The 18,031-nt window shown below is 42.9% G+C and overlaps 1 protein-coding gene across 3 annotated transcripts; it reads left to right on the top strand.

Moving 5' to 3' along the window:
• The first annotated feature begins 658 nt into the window (after positions 1-658).
• ACOT9 (acyl-CoA thioesterase 9) lies at positions 659-17,171 on the top strand. Of its 3 annotated transcripts, XM_081909213.1 has the most exons (16): positions 659-1,196; positions 2,901-2,992; positions 4,226-4,252; positions 7,663-7,708; positions 8,156-8,326; positions 8,610-8,647; positions 9,286-9,369; positions 10,505-10,608; positions 11,157-11,230; positions 11,591-11,658; positions 12,128-12,239; positions 12,785-12,875; positions 14,164-14,249; positions 14,914-15,001; positions 15,189-15,339; positions 16,062-17,171. In XM_081909213.1, the coding sequence occupies exons 1-16, from the start codon at positions 1,183-1,185 to the stop codon at positions 16,127-16,129; spliced, it is 1,314 nt and encodes a 437-aa protein (XP_081765339.1). In that variant the 5' UTR covers positions 659-1,182; the 3' UTR covers positions 16,130-17,171. The 3 variants fall into 3 exon arrangements, with proteins under 3 accessions (XP_081765339.1, XP_081765340.1, XP_081765341.1); XM_081909214.1 differs by lacking the exon at positions 4,226-4,252; XM_081909215.1 differs by lacking the exons at positions 659-1,196; positions 4,226-4,252 and adding an exon at positions 1,352-1,582.
• The last annotated feature ends 860 nt before the right edge of the window (positions 17,172-18,031 follow it).

The following is an 18,031-nucleotide window of genomic DNA, read 5'->3' as shown; positions in this document are numbered from 1 at the left end:
TTGAATAATAGAATTGTAGAGCTGGAAGGGATCCCAAGGTAATCTAGTCCACACCCCCCCCGCAATGCAGAACTCCTGTCCACAGCCATCAATGGGTGGGCTCAAACCACCAACCTTCTGGCTAACAGCAAGACCCACTGGGGTTTGAAGGAACCTTGCAGGCATCCTTCTTCCAGTGCTGTTCTGATTTGGTTTTAAGGACTAGATTTTATTGACTATATTGTATTGCATTTTAATTGTAAACTTGCTTGGTAAGTCACACTGGAGTGAAAAGTCGTATACAGTGGAACCTCGGGTTGTGAACGTGATCCGTGCAGGAAGCACATTTGCAACCCGCAGCGTTTGCAACCCGCAGCGCCGCGTCTGCACACACAGCGATTTAATGTTTCTGCGCATGCACGAGTGCCGAAACCCGGAAGTAACCTGTTCCGGTGCTTCTGGGTTCGGCGCAGTGCGCAACCCAAAAACACGTAACCTGAAGCATCTGTAACCCGAGGTACCACTGTATATATAAAGTGGGAAATAAATATGTAAAAGGAGCCCAGTGATGAAACCAATATGGTGCCCTCTGGATCTTGCTGGACTTCAACTCCCAGAACCTCCTGGCCATGCTGGCTGGGGTGGGGCTCATGGGAGTCCAATGGGAGGGCACCCTATTGCCTTCCCTTAAGGACTGAACTCCCAACTCCAGCCTTTATGCATGCGTTGAACGGGTGAGAAAAAGCCTAATTTTGAATCTAGCTCACTATGGAGTAGATCACGGCACTCTAAGCACACTGACTTGGGAGCAAGTTCCCACTGAGTGGCGTTGCGCTGCAAACTCGCCACTTGTGCCATTGATCCCTCCCCGCACGGCCTTGAACTCGCAATCACACCGGAGAATCAAGCCTAGCAGTATGAGGGGGGACGAAGTCAACGAGAGCGGCTCCTCCGAATGTAATGGACGAACCCGACGCCTAAGCGCGGAGATAAGCCCTTGGGAGCAACTACTGCGGGGAAGAGGGGCGCGTTCTGCCGCAGAAACCAGCAACCCCTCCGAAGAGCTTGCCGGTCCAGGCGGCGGGGCCGAGTTCCTGTTCCAGGCGTGGCTGCTGCGTGCCTTGGTAGAGTGAGTCACAGGGCTGCCAAGGCGGTTTCCCAAGTGCCGCAGGAAGGCGGGCTGCAGCCTGTGCAAGGAGCAAAATGTTGTCCCCGAGGTAAGGCAATTCTTGGCGGCGGCGGCGGCGTCTGCATCCAGCCGGCTCGGGGCGGGGAAGAGGCTCCGCACAGGCAGGCGCGGGGCACTTCCAGGGCCGAGTGGCAGCGCCGAGGCGGGTTAATAGAAAGCCAGGCAGAGGCGACCGTTTAGGGAGAGCGGAGGCCCGCCCCTCCTTCCCCTTTCTCCCCGCTTCGGCCTGCGCCCTGGCAGGACGGGAAGACCTGGCCGGAGCCAAGCATTGCTTTCGGACGTACGCCTTGTCTGGGGCCGCCTTTTCCTGGGAGACAAGCACTAGACACGGCATACGTCTCTGGGCTCCAGAGGACTAGCCTCGTGACAGCAGGAAGCAGCGCATAGTGCAGTTTGAATCACGCTGACTCCGAAGTAAAGTCCTCCCTGGTTTCCCTGGAACTTACACCTGCGTAAATGTGACTAGGATCGCGGACTTGAAAGACCACCCAATACTGTTAATTCCAGGAGAAGAATTTGGTGGGGTTGGGCACCAGTGAGTCACTCTGGACAGAGTCGTTGAGTGGAAGTTCTGCCACTATTTTTTGAGTATTTTAATGCAACGTTTGGCCAAGTATTAAGGTTAAAAGTTATTCTACACTCAACTGTGTATTCATAAAGTACCAGGGCACACAGGAAGGGGTGTGTGTGCTTGGGCCAATAGCCTTGGCCAGTTTGTGCTTTTGCCTCCCCACCACTGACAGGCCAGCCCTGCAAGGTAGCATCTCCACATGCTTCAGTGCTCCTTGCTTGTGCCTGGCAGGAGCACCTTGTTGAGAGAGGAACGGCCACTGCTGCTGAACCCATTCAACTTCCCTGCTGTCGCATGAAAACCCCCTTGTGAGGCTAGCTAAAGCTAGATGATACTAGGATGTGGGAAAGGTATCCCTATCTACAAAGGAAACCAGCAGATGTACCAAAGCCTATATTGTCCAGGCTGGGGCAGATCATGAAAGGGAAAGACAGTTGGTCACCCCAACAGGGTCAGTGGCATGACACATAGCAGGGATAACAGGTGCAAGATCTCTTCTGGTTTCAGCTGCAAGTTAGGAAAACCTTCACCTGTTGCATAACAGCCATTGAACATGCAATTGTACAGGAACCCACTTGGAGCAAGTACAGTAAATTAAGAACCCCACTGAGAAACAGCCAGGCACATCCTGGTTAGTGCTGCCTTTCTATTGATCTGCATACAGAGGACAGCCCAAAGCAATGAGCAACAGTTAACAGCCAGAGTTCCCAACCTGGATGCGCCATAGGTGTTGTAAAGAAGAAGGGTGGTGGTGGTGGCCTCACCAGCTCAACCAGTTGGTGCTTCAGCCTCCTCCCTCATGGGGTGGGGTGGGAGGAAATGAGTGATTGCAAGTATACTTCTCCCTTCCTTGTTGCAGTGGCCCTCTTAGTGTGGTGACACCTTATTCTTCCTAGATCCAGACTTTGATTCTGCAAGACAAAAATGTTCTTTCCTGTTTGGCCAGCAGTGGCAATGCTGTCAGTGGCCCACAACTTTCCTGCATTTTAGCCTTTCAGCCAGCATTTCTGTTCTGGTAGTGATACTTGCATACTTCCAGCCAGGTGGGACTTCTGCCATATCCTCTGGCTCCCATTTCATGGATCTCAAGTATAGGATTGCACCTTTAATGCCACCTATGATATCATGCTCTTGACAGTATTCATTCTCCTTTTGATGCAGATGGTTTTCATTAAGCAAGGCGTGTCCTGCCCTGGCCAGGATGCTGACCTCCTCCACCAGTGGCTCCCAGGTTTCCCAGACTATGGAGGAAGGTAATGTAACTGGGCTGCAGGCAGGTGTGAGAATACGACCAGAAAGGTTGATCTGTTTGTTTAGTGGCATCTATAGCAGTAATAGCTGTAACTGGGCTTCTATTTATGTGGGAACTGTTTTCGAAACAAATATGTTCTTAGTGTAACTTTTCCCAGCAGTAAACAGAAAGTAAAAGCAACAAACACAGTGAGTTGTCATTAGAAGCACATCACTCCATAGCACCAAATTGCTTAGTGGAAGAAAACTGGACCCTCCAGAATGATACCCAGGGACCTTGAGGCCTCTCTGCATCAACATCCCCATTTACATGTGACAAGAAGGGAAACTATATTTTTTATAAAATGGCCTTGCTCTATGGCTGCAATGGGTGAGGGGTGTCTCAATAATGTTGGGTACCTCAGCAGCGCTTGACTTAGGGCAGTGCAGGGGACGCAAAATAATAACAATAACAACCACAATAAAACCCATCTATTATATGTAAGGGCTGTGTGCCAAATTTTGTCCCGGCTCAAGGTGCCATATTACCAAAGTCTAACACAGTCTAGCAAACCAGTCCTGTTATCTTAACTTTCCCACAATTTACAGTGACTGGCTAGTTCCATGCAGGCAGTGGCCTGCATCATCAACACCAGTTCCTTATAACATTTTATTATGCAATCCATAACAGATAAAAGTGCAAACACGTGTTTTGAATTAAGTAGTTGTCTAACCACGTCTGTTATTATTCTGTATACTGCAGCCTAGAATGTCTGCATTTGCAGGCAGACCCACCACTGATGAAATAAAATTTCTTTCTCTCTTACAATACCCCAGTCTAGCACATGGGAGACATTCTGTTCAGTTTTATCTATGATACACAATTTTGTTACCTTTTTTAATTTAGATTTTAGGAATCTTACTGAAAGTCATTGTGCTTTTATTATACTTTGTGTGATGTAACTATAATAATAGTTATGAGAAACGTGGAATAGAGGATGAAGATAAAGGAAGCAGACACAGCTATTGAGTACTTCAGTGCTATGTACATTTGGAAAACAAACAGAAGGACATCTTAACTTTAGCACAGAAATAAATGATCAGCACAACAGATTTAAATCATATGTTAGCACACTTGTGCATACACTTCTGCATTTTGTGACTGAGTCCAAAATGCCCAGGAAAACTATGCAATTAGGGTTTTTGCCTTGTGTTTTACGACACTGATAATCTAAATGGCTTTTTCTACTTTACAGGACATTCACCCATTCATGTGAATAATGGTGTGTTGTGGTAACCTGTATGCATTTTAATATGGCTATATATCTGCTTTTATCTTGCTTCTATCTTTCTTTTTTGGACGGTTAATGAAATATACACATTAATATTTTCTGGCACCAGTTGCAAGTTAGCGTTGTTGGTGGCACTAAAGGGGATCACACTGCTAAGCAAATAAAGCATGTCTTTTAAATCAAAATATCATCTCCGTATGCCTGCATCTTGTGCTGTTATTTATGTTTACAATAAATCAGAAGACAAATACCCAGGGACTTGTACAGATTTATGTTGAATCTAGAACCCTGTATTCAAATAACTGGTGAGCAAGCTGTGCCTCTTAAATCCCTGGCTCATGATTTCCAGTTTTCCAAAGCTTTCTTAAGTCCATGTCCTTCCAATGGTTCAAAGTGTCATTTACAGACCAACATAAGAAAAAGAGAGGTTGGTAAGCGTGACATTTTGTAATACTTTAGAAATAAATATGGGTCCAATCATACACATGCAACCTCTTATTCCTAGTCCCTGTGTGAGGATTTGCCTCAGTCCTACTTTTTTGTTTTGTTTTCCTTACTCGGCTCTATACCGTTGCTACCCACTTTTTCCTAAAGTTCAAACTTCAGGACAATGACTTCTTTCCCCCATTTCCTTTAACAGTTTACCAGATGGGCCTATAGGGACATTGCTAGTCAACACCTAACCAATTATAGGTACTTCCCTTAATAAGAGTTTGACAGAACAAAGGGCAGTAGCTCAGCGATAGCATATCTGCTTTGCAAGCAAAATGTTCTGGATTCAATCCCTGGCATCTCTAGGTAGGGCTGGGAAGGACTCCTGCCTGAACTCCTGGAGAGCCACTGCTACTCAAATGTTGATAGTACTAAGTTAGATGGACAAGTGGTGTGACTCTATAAGGCACCCCCCTGTGCACTGTCTTAAAATACTTCATTTGTAGTAATTTGGAATGCTGTTTCCATATTTGCGCGTGAGGGTAATACAGCTTGTAACTCTTCTTTCAGGCAGTCTTTCCCCAATTTGGACAGACGTAAGCAGAACAGATGTGTTGGGGGGGAAGCAATTTCACTCCTCAACAGTGGTGCAATATCCATGATTAAGGATGAATTATCTCTGTCTCTCAAGGGGCAAATAGCTTTCTGAAGGACAACCAGCTGGTGCTATGTGTCAATGAGTTGTGGTCAGCAGTAGCATATCAGCTCACAGAAAGATAAGGAAAGCAAACAATGCAGCTTGTATAGTTGAGCAACACCACTTTACCATATGAAAATTGGGTTGTTTTGATACCGTTAGGCTAATTACTGCGAATGAGCAACACCAGACAATTATTGTGTTATTGGGGCCATCAAGAAAAAAAGAAGTCATATTCCTTGATAGCTGGAAATATCTCCCTTTTTTTGGATTTAGGCAGTAGAGGAGCAGAGAAATGCTGTTGTTTGAATGTGGGAACAATGAAGAATCACAGAGATACTGGGAGGTTTTTGAGCTTGAGTTTAGCTGTGCCAGAAGCAGCATGGAAGGAACTACAGGGGCCCACTCTATACAGTTGCTCTGTGGAAACCTGAGGATTAGTGATTGTGTTTCCCATTTTAAGGGTCAGCTTGTTTCCACTAAGCTCTGCTTGAATAAGAACATTAGTTTCCAATTCTCTCTTGTGCAAAGGAAACAAAAACCTGTGGTGCTGCTTCTGGAATCTCCTACCACTTGAGAAAGGAAAAGTGTTTAACAAGAAATGTTACTTCTTTTATAGCGCAAAAGAAATACAAACGTGTATAATTGTGGGTTGTTGTTTTTTAAGACTGAATGTACTTGGGGAGGGAACATCTGATCCCTACAGTCCAGACAGAAGGAACATCTGGTTGATGTGGCTTCCCTACTTGTCCTACTGGGTTGATGGCAGAATAGTCTGTATAGGCTGATTCCTGCAGAGGGGTGATATTGATCCATAGGAAATAATACCTGCAGCTCCCAAGGACATTCCTTCAGGAGTATTGACCACTGCTGTACAGATGTACCCTAAACACAAGGACATTCCTTCAGGAGTATTGACCACTGCTGTACAGATGTACTGTAAACACAGCCTATGGATGGAAGTCAGTGTTGGCCTTACCATGAGATGAAGTGAAGCTACTGTCTCAGATCATGGATTGAAAAACTGAGGGCAGCAAAAGCGGGCCACTCCTTAAATTTCAAAATGTATACATGAAGCACACCAATCTGACCATACATAGGATGAAAATAGGTCTAGAGCAGAGGTGCTCTAGAACAGGGTGGCTAACTGCTGTACCTTCAGATGTTGTTGAATTCTGACTCCCATCATCCCTGCCAACATGGCCAGTGGTCAGGAACGATGGGAGTTGCAGTACAGCAAACACCTAAAGGTTCACAGGTGAGCCATCCCTGTTCTAGAATATATATGATAGTAGCAGGTGGAATCTGGATTCTGTCTTGAGTGCCTAGAAAAATAAGGCTGGACCACAAATTTTGAAATTTGCCCTGGTATGTTAGGTGGACTGCATGTGTTTATTATAGTTGATCTGGAAGAAGAGTCCTCTGACTCCTGTACTTTAAGAAAAGTGCACTGGACCTCCAGTAATTTCAAGTACATAGTTGATGTTTCTTCTGACATGGTTGTACATTATTAAATACAAAATGATTAATATTCTAGTGATATGTAGTGCCATAAAACCTTGCCCAGGTTTGTTGCTGGCTCTGTGAGTTGAGCTCAGCTGACATAATTAGAGCAAAAAGATTGGGTTTGTTTAGGTCATCCAGTTTACATGTACCATTTTAATTGATTTGAGGGGTGCATGTCTTTTGGACTGTTAGATTTACTTGCTCTGATGACTAGATGTATTAGCCTTGAGCCAACTGAGGTAACACACAACTGCCAATGGCCCTGCATGGGGATCCATATCGCAGCCTGCCTCAAAAGTGTCATCCATCCAGTTTGTTCAATGGCAAAGAGCATTCTGATATGTAGCGGCAACTTTTTGCCTAGGCACATGGAAGCTTGGCTCTGTTCATGGGTTTCCCTTATAATATCAGGGCACATGAATACAGAAATTTATGAACGTAGACTGAGTAACTTGCACATTCATTTTAGAATGTGCAGACTTTCTTGCTGGGTCAAATTTGACTTTCTCTCTCACTCACTCACTCACTCACACACACACACACACAAGTCACAAGGATCAGTTGGATATTTTTGGTTGTAAAAACTGTCATAGTCTCCTGTGGTTATAATGGTGTATCCCCTGATAGCAGGAATGAACTTCACCAGCTGTTGCTTTTCATCTTCTCTTTTGCATGACTTTGCTTACTCTTCTGCTTCTTGGGAGGGTAGTAGTACCCTTTTGGTCAGTTAATGCATCAAATATTTCTGACTTTTGTTGTGTTGCAGTGCGAAATAGATTGAGGGAGATAGTGGGAGCATCTACCAATTGGAGGTATGACACATGCAAAGCTTTCTTTGATTTTTTGATAGTTGCATTTCAGAATAAAACAGACCTGATTGGAATGTCCTCTTTCAGAGATTTAACCAGCTGTCTTGAAACTCTGAGGGTCTTTGCCCCTACAGGAATGATGGTGATGATTATGATAATACTTATCATAAATGTTAATAGTTTATATGCATTATCTTAGTATTCCTTTAAAAAAAATCCTTCAGAGAAAGTAAATTATTATTATCCCTAAATTACAAAAATGATTTGAATCTGATAGTGCTTACCTTAGGCTGTAACCAGGTTCAAGGTGGGCCCAAGATTTGAACTGGTGATTTTCCAGCTCAAAGATCTTGATCTTAAACATTATGCTACGTAACTCTATTCTAGTAAACTTGTATTACATTTTGCAAGCTGTGTCCACCCGGAATCATCTGATTTGTTTTCCTCCAGAGACCATGTGCAAGCAATGAATGAAAGAAAAGCTTTACATACTCTCCTTGCAAAAAACCAAGCTGACCTGCCCCCTAGGAAAATGAGAGACAGCTATATAGAAGTTATCCTGCCTTTGGGAAGTCAACCTGAAATAAGAGAAAAATATCTGAACGTGCACAACTCTGTCAGGTAAAATCAGTTGCCTTTTTAATAGAATGAATATCTTCCTACTTGGTGCCTTACCATTTGCACTGTTATCTTATGTACCATTTTGACTTAAAAATCTGCCCCCCAACCTGGCTCTCCTAATTATTATATGTGAATTTTAAAGGATCAAACTATTGAGATGTTTAATGATAAATTTTAAAACTTCAGATTGTACATTTTTTAAAAACACCGTCATAGAACTATGTTGGATTCGTCCCAGTATCTTGCAACGTAATCTTACCATGTACCATTTTAACCTTGGTAGGTTTGGCCGAATTCTTGAAGATCTTGATAGCTTAGGAGGTATGTAACAGCCATGCAGTTTCATTGATCCGGTAGTCAGATTAATTTGGGTAATTAGAATTCTGGGGTCAGATATTACACAGAACTGGGATGCGAGAGAAAGGCGTGTGAGTGACTCGGGCTTCCCCCCCTTTTTTTTTTTGCAGTTCCTGTGTAAATGCTCAAATAGTGAAGAGTGACATATGTGACCTAAATGAGTTGTGCTCATGAATGCCCTCAACCTGCAGGAGCTAGATGGGAAATCTTCCCTTGCTATGGCAAGGGTGGTGAATAGAGAGAATGGTTCCTTGATTTTTTGAGATCCTTAGAGAAGGCAGCCAGTCTGTGATGCAAAGCACGACTATCCAGAAACAAGGGCTGCCAAAATCTCAGAAACCTTTTCCCAAGCCAGGATTTGTGTTTTGGTGGTGCAGTGCATCCACTGGAGCTCTTCACATGACTGATTGAATGAACCCATTTTAATTACATTTGCGAACGAGACATTTTCATGCATGTTCCTTGTTTGTTTGAACTCGTCAAGTGTTATTCTTGGAATGACACAAATACCACATTGTAAAAATTTTACTGCACTCCCTTTCATAAAAAAAAACTAAATACAGAGAATAAATCATGCAGTCTCTTTCATCCTTTCTCTACAGTTCTGATTTGTTATACACACACAAAGCATGAAGCTGGCCAGATGTCTCCTTTGTCGATTGTTACAGCGCTGGTGGATAAAATTGGTACGGTGTTGTTGGATCTGTTAAAAAACTTAATGCTTGAACTAGGAGTGCTCGCTGTGTTGGGTAAAAAGAGCTAGGCTTCATTTTGACATAAATGTTGGGGGAAAGGGCAGGAGATAACTGCTCCACCTCTTTTGGATAAGATTTTCTTCAGGCCGACAGATGTTACAGTAAATGTGCATTTGCTTCCAGAACAACACCTGTGTTTCCATGCCCCTCCTTTCATTTTAACAACTTGTTATGTCCATTATGGGACGCGGGTGGCGCTGTGGGTTAAACCACAGTGCCTAGGACTTGCCAGTCAGAAGGTCGGCAGTTCGAATCCCTGCGACGAGATGAGCTCCCGTTGCTCGGTCCCTGCTCCTGCCAACCTAGCAGTTCGAAAGCATGTCAAAGTGCAAGTAGATAAATAGGTACCGCTCAGGTGGGAAGGTAAACGGCGTTTCCGTGCGCTGCTCTGGTTCGCCAGCAGCGGCTTAGTCATGCTGGCCACATGACCCGGAAGCTGTATGCCAGCTCCCTCGGCCAATAAAGCGAGATGAGTGCCGCAACCCAAGAGTCGGTCACGACTGGACCTAATGGTCAGGGGTCCCTTTACCTTTCTTATGTCTATTATGTCATGAGTTCCGCCCCCTCTGCTTCTCCCCCACACTCAAATCAGTGATGTGGAGCAGGGCAGTGCTGAAATATCAGGTCACACATTTCCCCAGTTAGATACTGCCCCAAGAGGAAAGGCAGCAAAATGTGTTGCAGCCATTTTCTGTGGCAAATGTTCACTTCCTGTTGCATCTTGCTTGACCTGAAGAAGGTGCCTGGCAAACCTTTCTAGGGAGCATTCTACAGCTGGCGTCTGAGAAGGCTCCTCTCCCTAGTAGCCACCCAGCTCACTTCTCTTGCTGGTGGCACCCAGAGTAGGCCTTTAAAAAGGATCTGAAGGGGTGGGGGGCAAGGGCAGTCTTTTGGGTATCCTGGTCCCAAGCCATTAAGGGCTTTAAGGGTTAAAATGGGCACTTTTTCTGACTTGTAATAGATAACCAGAGGTAAGTTAGCTTTCTTGAGCTAGAGAAATTAAGTTTTTGGTTTTAGTTACTTATCTTTAGTGTCTATGCTCTGACTCCTCTTTGTTTGCTTTTAGGATTATGGAAGCAGGATATTCGTCCAGATTGTGATATCAAGTTCGTTGGGAATGTTTCATGGGTAGGAAGGACATCAATGGAAGTAAAGATGCACATGCTTCAGGTTGTAATTTTTCCATATAAAAAGTAATACACTTTATGAGTGCCTGAGAGTTCTAAAACAAGGGCCTGGTTCACATATGGCATTAAACCACAGTTAAAATCAAACTCTGGTTTAATGTGAACGTGCACCTGCTGCTGCAAAGTTCTCTCTGCTCTGCTTTTGCACTTGTCACATCACCAGGAAATCTGACATGTTGCGATGTCCCAACCTGGGCTTTTGGTTTGTTTCTCTCCAAACAAACCCTAGCTGGCAATTAAGGTTTGTTCTTGGGTTATTGCTTGCGTGTGTTTTGGGAGAAAGAAACCATGAGCCTGGGTTCGGGCAGAACAACAAGCCGAACACTGATTTGTTTTCTGATGGTGCAGCTGGAGAGAGAGAGAGTAATGCAATGCCCCAGTTTCCAGTAAACCATACCTTGTATTTAGCTATCGTTTAATGTGTGTAAACCAAGCCACTATGAAGGCAGAACATCAAGATCTTCATTACATTATTTGCAGGAACAAGACTAGTTTGCTAAAGATGATTTCCCTTCCATTATTTTCTTTTAGTTTCACGATGGTGCCTATCATCCTGTATTAGATGCAACTTTTGTCATGGTGGCCCGTGATCCAGAAAACAAAAGGTAAGGCTTTCAGTAGACCATTGGGAATAATTGTACAGTGACAAGTGGTAAAGTCTTTTGCTGAAGGGAGGACAAAAGAGGAGAGAGCTGCTTGCCCAGTGGGGGCAGAGCTGTGACACTAGCTTCCTGACACCACTGCTGCTTACTGGAAAGTGGGGAGAGATCAGGGTTATGCCAGTGTACTGGTGGAAGTGCTGCATTGGCTCTGCTGGTGGGCTGCATAGCCTCCTCACCCCTCTCCCTCTTGGTAAGTGACAGTGATGCCTCTGCCAGGAAGCTAGCTCTGTCCCGCCTGGAAAGCTGCTTCTGGTGATAGTCAAACGCTGGTGCATTCATTTATTTCCTCCCCTTTATTCACAGGCCAGCATTTGTGAACCCACTGATTCTTGAAAGTCCAGAAGAGGAAAAAATCTTTAAGGAAGGAGAAGGTATGTAATGCATTCCTTGGGGTTGTGAAGAGTTTCTGGTTGTGGTCCATTCTCCCATTTCATAAAGGGCATTTAAAGATGGATTTTCAGGGTTCTCCCTCCAGCTCTGCACTTACAAGTATTGAATATGTGGAAGATCAACATGATTAATAGATACTAGGAGAAGGAATTTAATTGTCCCAGTTGGCTTGTAACAAGCCTGTCCACTCCATTTCACTTCCTTAAATATCCTTTTAAAGCCATGGAAGCCAGTGGCCATCATTATGATATGCTGGCCACTTCCGCAGGTGAATTATGCATTGGGTGAAGAAATATTTTCTTTTGGCTGTCCCAAACCTACCACTGATCAATTTCCTTTGCTGACCCAATGTGTCATTAATAGTTTTGAAACAGGAGGGGGCTGGATACAGTTATTGGAAACTTATTTCCACCAAGTAATTTTTCTGCTCATTTTCATTTACTTGGTTAGCAAACAAGACCAGAAGAGTTGATTCCAATAGGGCTTCCTTGCTAAAAATGGCTCCCACTGCAGAAGAAAGAAACATTGTACATGACATATTTCTTAATACACTGGACCCAAGGTAGGTGGCGTGGCAATGAATGCTTTTACAAACTTTACTTCTGTTTGGGTCTGAATCTTCTTAAAGGTGGCAACTTGTTATTCTATCATTTCTCAGCATGTACCTATTTCAGGCATTGAAAAAAGGGCTGCTCAGATGTTGTTTCCCCTTCTTTTGCCTTGTGTAGAAGTGAATGCCCAGGCCAGGAGATCCTACATTTATTTATTTGCGTTTTATATCACTCTTCCTCCAGTTGGGAACCCAGAGAGGTACAGTGGTACCTCAGGTTACATACGCTTCAGGTTACATACGCTTCAGGTTACAGACCCCGCTAACCCAGAAATAGTGCTTCAGGTTAAGAACTTTGCTTCAGGATGAGAACAGAAATCGGGCTCCGGCGGTGCGGCAGCAGCAGGAGGCCCCATTAGTTAAAGTGCTGCTTGTTGTCTCACTATGTGGGAGACATGGGGGGAGTGACATTCAGACAACCTCAGGTGTAGGTTAAGCAGGGGCTTTGCTTCGTAACGTTGGGCTGAGACAGCATCTAAACTCTCCTCTTCTAATAGGACGGTGAGTTTTCGGAGTCGGCTGCTGCCACCCACCGCAGTGTGGATGGAAGATGCAAAACTGAAGGGTCTGGAAATCTGCCATCCTCAGGTATTTGCAGAGCTATAGCATGAATGTGTTAGGGGTGTGTTTTGTTTTGCTCTTGGTAAATAGATGTTTGACTCCTTATCCAAGCTGTGATATTTGATGGTGCTTCGGTTATACGATAGAAATTGCAATTTTTTTTCATTCTGAAGGTATCTATCCCTGTAAGTAAGTAAGTAGTCTTGATAGATTTTCGTAGTCGCACAATTGGTTGTGAGTCACCTTCAAAAGTCAGCTTAATTTTTAATTGTAGCATTACAAGAAGGCTTCCTAGCTGTATTATTCTGAAGCTCTTTCCCACTGCAGAGGAGGTCCCACTAAGCATATCATGTGAACATTATTGGTTCATGGCTGCTGGCAGTGTATTTGCCAGAGATGTTGAGCAGCTTTCCAGTAAATGTTAGCACATTCGTTGACATACTTAGGAAATCCATTTTTTATCCCTGCCCTCCTCCAGGCACTCCACCTCCGTGTCATTGTGTATTACGGCCATGAAAGAGCATGCAACAACCTACGGACTAGGTTCAGGTCTTTGCCAATGTGTTTTAAGCAAAAGGTACCAGCTGCTCAGTACATATTGCAGTCTTGTGCCCGTTCCTCTTCCTGTCCCCACTAATTGGTTACAGTCACAGAGTAAAGCTTGATAATAATTGCTGAGGAATATGTAAAATACCTCTTGCATATTGACATGTGATTAGAGCGTATTGATAGCTGGATCGATGATATAATTCCATTGCTCTCTTTTCTTCCTCACCGCTTTAATCATTGATTTGCATTTCTCACTTGATCCAAAATGCTTTTATCACCAAAGCTACATATGTACTTTACATTTAAAGTACAAAGAATCATAAGAGCTGCATTTTACCCCTCACAGAGTTACAATTATCAGTCCTCAGCATCCTTCGGGGGTGAAGAATGTTGTTTGCATTTGCTTTAAATGTATACTGTGTTGGCAGCCCAAATTTCCCTGCTGTCACTGGACAAAATTTCCTCTATCACCAGCATAATTTGACTGGCACAAAAAGTTGGTAGTTCTCACTATCCTTCATTGCAGTTGGTTGGGCTGCAATGACTATTGGGAGTCCCTTCCACCTCTACAAATGGTATGATTCAGTGATACACAGTATATTGTATTCTATCCACAGATTATGCATTTTGTTACGTTGCCAATAGCACAAATTGCTAATTACTTGTTTTATGGCTAGTTTGATGGAGAACCAGAAATAAAGATACGTTTTAAGGCCACCTTTTCTGTAAGGGTGCATCATTCACCACTGAATATTTTTTACTGTAGGAACGCAACATTTTCAATAGAATCTTTGGGGGATTTCTCATGAGGAAGGCATATGAACTTGGATGGGCTTGTGCCTACAGCTATGGGTAAGTCGCAGGATGGTAATATTTGTAGGTCTTAAAGCCCGGCAAGTCTTTTGGGAGCGTGTGGGTAGGGGAAGAGGGCAGGGGTTCACTTGGTTCTCCCTCCAGACTTCCTCCTTCTCGGCTATAAATGGGAAGAGCATCTTTCTCCTCTTTCACCCTCAGATCAGTACCATGTGAGCAGGGAAGAGGCCACGTAACCTTGTAAAGTGATTTGTTTTACAGATTCAGTACAGCAGCCTTCACCAACTTGGTGCATTCCAGATGTTGCCCAACTACAGCTGCCATTTCCCTTCACTATCGGGGGTGATGGCAGGTGCTAGTTGGGAGTTCAACAACATCTGGGGGGCATCAGCTTGTGGAATGCAGCTGTAAATTGATGTATCCAAAGACATTTGGGCTAATTTTGTAGGAGTTAGTGAAATCTCAAATAACAAATGAGTATCACTAAGTTGCACAGTGAAAAACGTCTTAGGAACTGCCAGCTGGTCTTAACCCCTTTCTTTCATAAAACATAATTATTTAAAGCCTTTTCCTAATTGCAGGTGACATCTATACACAAAAATAAGCTTTTATGTAGTTTCTGATTTCTCATGTTTTTTCATGTTACAACACAGTGTTCCCTACATTTCCCCTTTTACAAATGTATTATTTTCCTCCGCTCCAGAAACTCCAGGCCTTACGTGGTAGCTGTAGATGATATCATGTTTCAAAAACCAGTTGAAATTGGATCTTTGCTACTACTTTCTGCCCAGGTAATGGATTTATTTTACTGAAACCATTTTAATAGATCATACTGGTATAAATCATTTGACTGTCCCTGAAAGTGAGCAAAAACAAGTCAGAGAATCACTGGCTTTCCTTTTCAAATATTAAAATGTTGTGTCTTCCTTGTTCAGTTCTGAATTTGGAGGCCCATAGTAGCTCTTTTTTGTTTTAAAGGTATGCTATACTGAAAAAAATAATGCCCAGGTTCGAGTGCACAGTGAGGTGTACGATCCAGCTACCAGAGTGCACCATACAACCAATGTCTTCCACTTCACATTTATGTTAGAAAATGAGATACCAAGTATTGTTCCCAGAACATATGGTGGTGAGTACCTATTTTGGAAGCTTCACACAGTGCATGATATTGCATGCTGCAGTGCAAAAGTAATGGTATTATAGGATCATGGGCCCAGGATGGATTCCTTCCTGTTCTGGTTGTCCCCCACCCCAGTACCCCTTTTCCTCTCATCGCCTCTCCTTCTGGGTTCATTTAGGTAGCCTAGAGAATTGTATAGTACCGTATTGGCCCGAATATAAGCCGCTCCCTTAAAATTTCACAGGCACTCATAGCAGTTCTGTTTTACCGTATGTCTGTTTCAGCAGAGATATCGTAAAAGCCAATTTGTGTAAGGTTGCGAATTTAAGCTGCACTTTTCATGGTCGGAATTTGGAAAAAAGTGTGGCTTACATTCAGGCCAACACGGTAATTTGTGCATTCAGTTTTTTGTACTAACGTAGTTCAAACTGTGTGTATCTAGGTCCACAGTTCCTATCCATTTTTTTGTTATTTTAAGGTATTAATCTGCCCATTTCTTCAGTCTGTGCTGTGTGAACTAACCTAAATGAAAGGAGGAACGATGAAAGTGTTCTCAATGAAGACAGAGTAAAACTTTTATTCCAACTTTGGAAACAAGCAGGCTAAACCCAGTGTGCAAGGAAAAAGTGTGAAAAATTGACTCGAGCATGTCTTACTAATTGACCACTTAATCTTAGGAAGTTTGAGAAGTATCCATATAGATGACTTAGTTGCTTTTTCTTGTCTTTCAGAATCCATGCTGTATTTGGATGGGAAGCGGCACTTTGATTCCGCCATGAAAGAAAACATAGCACCCTAGCAGTGTGCCACCTTTGGAAGGATAGTGCCTTGGAAGCTTTAAGCATATTGCTTCTCCACAGGAGGTGGCAAAGCATTTCTGCCATTAAAAACAGTATGATCATGAATGCAGAAATACTCTAAAGCACTTACTTTTCTATCCATCTATTGTTTATTTCTATTTATACATAGTTTTTAGATTGATTTTTGTATTTCATATTGGTGTTTTATATATTTTATGTATTTTTAACGCCAAAAGACGAACAAACTATATATCATGACCATCACAGTGGTCATTTGCTTTGCAAAGTGAACAAAGGTAGCTCTGAAAGGTGGAGGGTGAAGGAAATGCAGTGTGGAATCCTGCCACTGAACAACTTTTGCATTCTTTGTTACTCAGAGGTGGTGATCAATATACCATTTAAATTCATATGCTTTTCCTTAAATGTTTTCTACCACTGACTTCAGACTGATAAAAGCAGCTAAAGCTCCTGCACACTAATTGAAAAGGATTAAGCAGTTACATGGTGTGTCAAGGCCACATCAGGTCCATGAAGACCATTACCCTGCCTATCACAGTGGAACTTCCTGAATTAAGCAAGAACGTCTCTTGATTTCAGCCTTTGATAAACTCCTACCAGATATGGAAATATTTTACTGAATAATGTATTATATCCTATAATAAAAAAATCATACACTTGATTAAAATAATCTTATTACAAGCTACAAAAATATATTCCAGGTCGCTTCATATCATGTATGGTAGATCTACCTTCACGTTGAAAATGATTTGGCAAAGACGGTGTTCCAATTTGTGTTTCTAAACTGCGCATCAGTGAAGCCCGAGATTCCTTTTGGAGCTTTACCATTTTGTTTTTTCTTCTTTTCATAGATATTTATCTGTACCAGTTACATTCTGAAGTTTTGGGCTATTCAAAACGGAGAATGCAACTCCCCCTTGTGGCTATTTGAAGCATAACCATGCTTCTACTATGAATAGATTGAGATACTCATCATATTACTGGATGTCCTCCTCCATCTGGGAATAGATACTTGACACTGTATTTTAGTGTTTAAATTATGCATTTAATTTGTAAAAATGTGAGTGTTTGGATTGTGCAGTTTCTGTAACTCATCTAACTTAAAAAGACATCCCCAAAGTTTAAGTAACTGTGATAGCTTTTTCCAGTGCTTTTTTTCCTGGGGAGACGCAGGAGGATGCATACTCCTAAACGTTTTGTGAATCTTAAGTTTGGCCTCATTGAGGGGCAGTATTTCAATAAAAGAAAAAAAAGCACTGGCTTTTTCACATTTGCTGTGTACTGTCTCTCAAAAACATTGTGTGCATAGATTGCGATTCAATAATTGAAGTTTAGGCTTAATTTGGAAACGAGTTCCATCTAGTCCTGTACCCTTTGCAAGAATATAAGCAGAGGGCAGCACAAATGAACAATGATTACCTTCTTCTCATGCCCATCTTGCACTCATTTGTTTTGACTCTGTGTTTTCAAAATAGTAATCATAGAATATGGGAGGTCTGAATTATGTAATCAATATATTGGAGTGGGCAACCTCCAGCCTGTGAGCTTCCTGCTTGCCCTGCAAGGCTGATTTCCACAAACCATACGCACCTACCTTCCTGTGATGTCAGGCAGAAATGCAGCTGCTTTCCCTGTAGAAAGCAGGGTTGATCAATCAGCTGATGAGTGTGTGTGTGTCCTTGGTTTCGGTGTGCGAGATTAATTTGCACACTAAATTCTATGGAACACGATGCTTTAAACATGCATATAGTTGGGTTAGAAATAGTTATTAGTGTGACTAGCAGCATGAGACTTCCAACAGTGTAAGTAATTTTACATGGTAATATTTTAGCACTGCTTCACTGCTATTCTACTTTAGTAGAACAAGAAGCCTTATACACACT

The sequence above is a fragment of the Podarcis melisellensis genome, assembly GCF_964234715.1.
Source record: "Podarcis melisellensis genome assembly, chromosome: 4".
Lineage (NCBI taxonomy): Eukaryota > Metazoa > Chordata > Lepidosauria > Squamata > Lacertidae > Podarcis > Podarcis melisellensis.
Note: the sequence above shows the minus strand (reverse complement) of the source record. Positions and strands in the feature narration are given on the sequence as shown.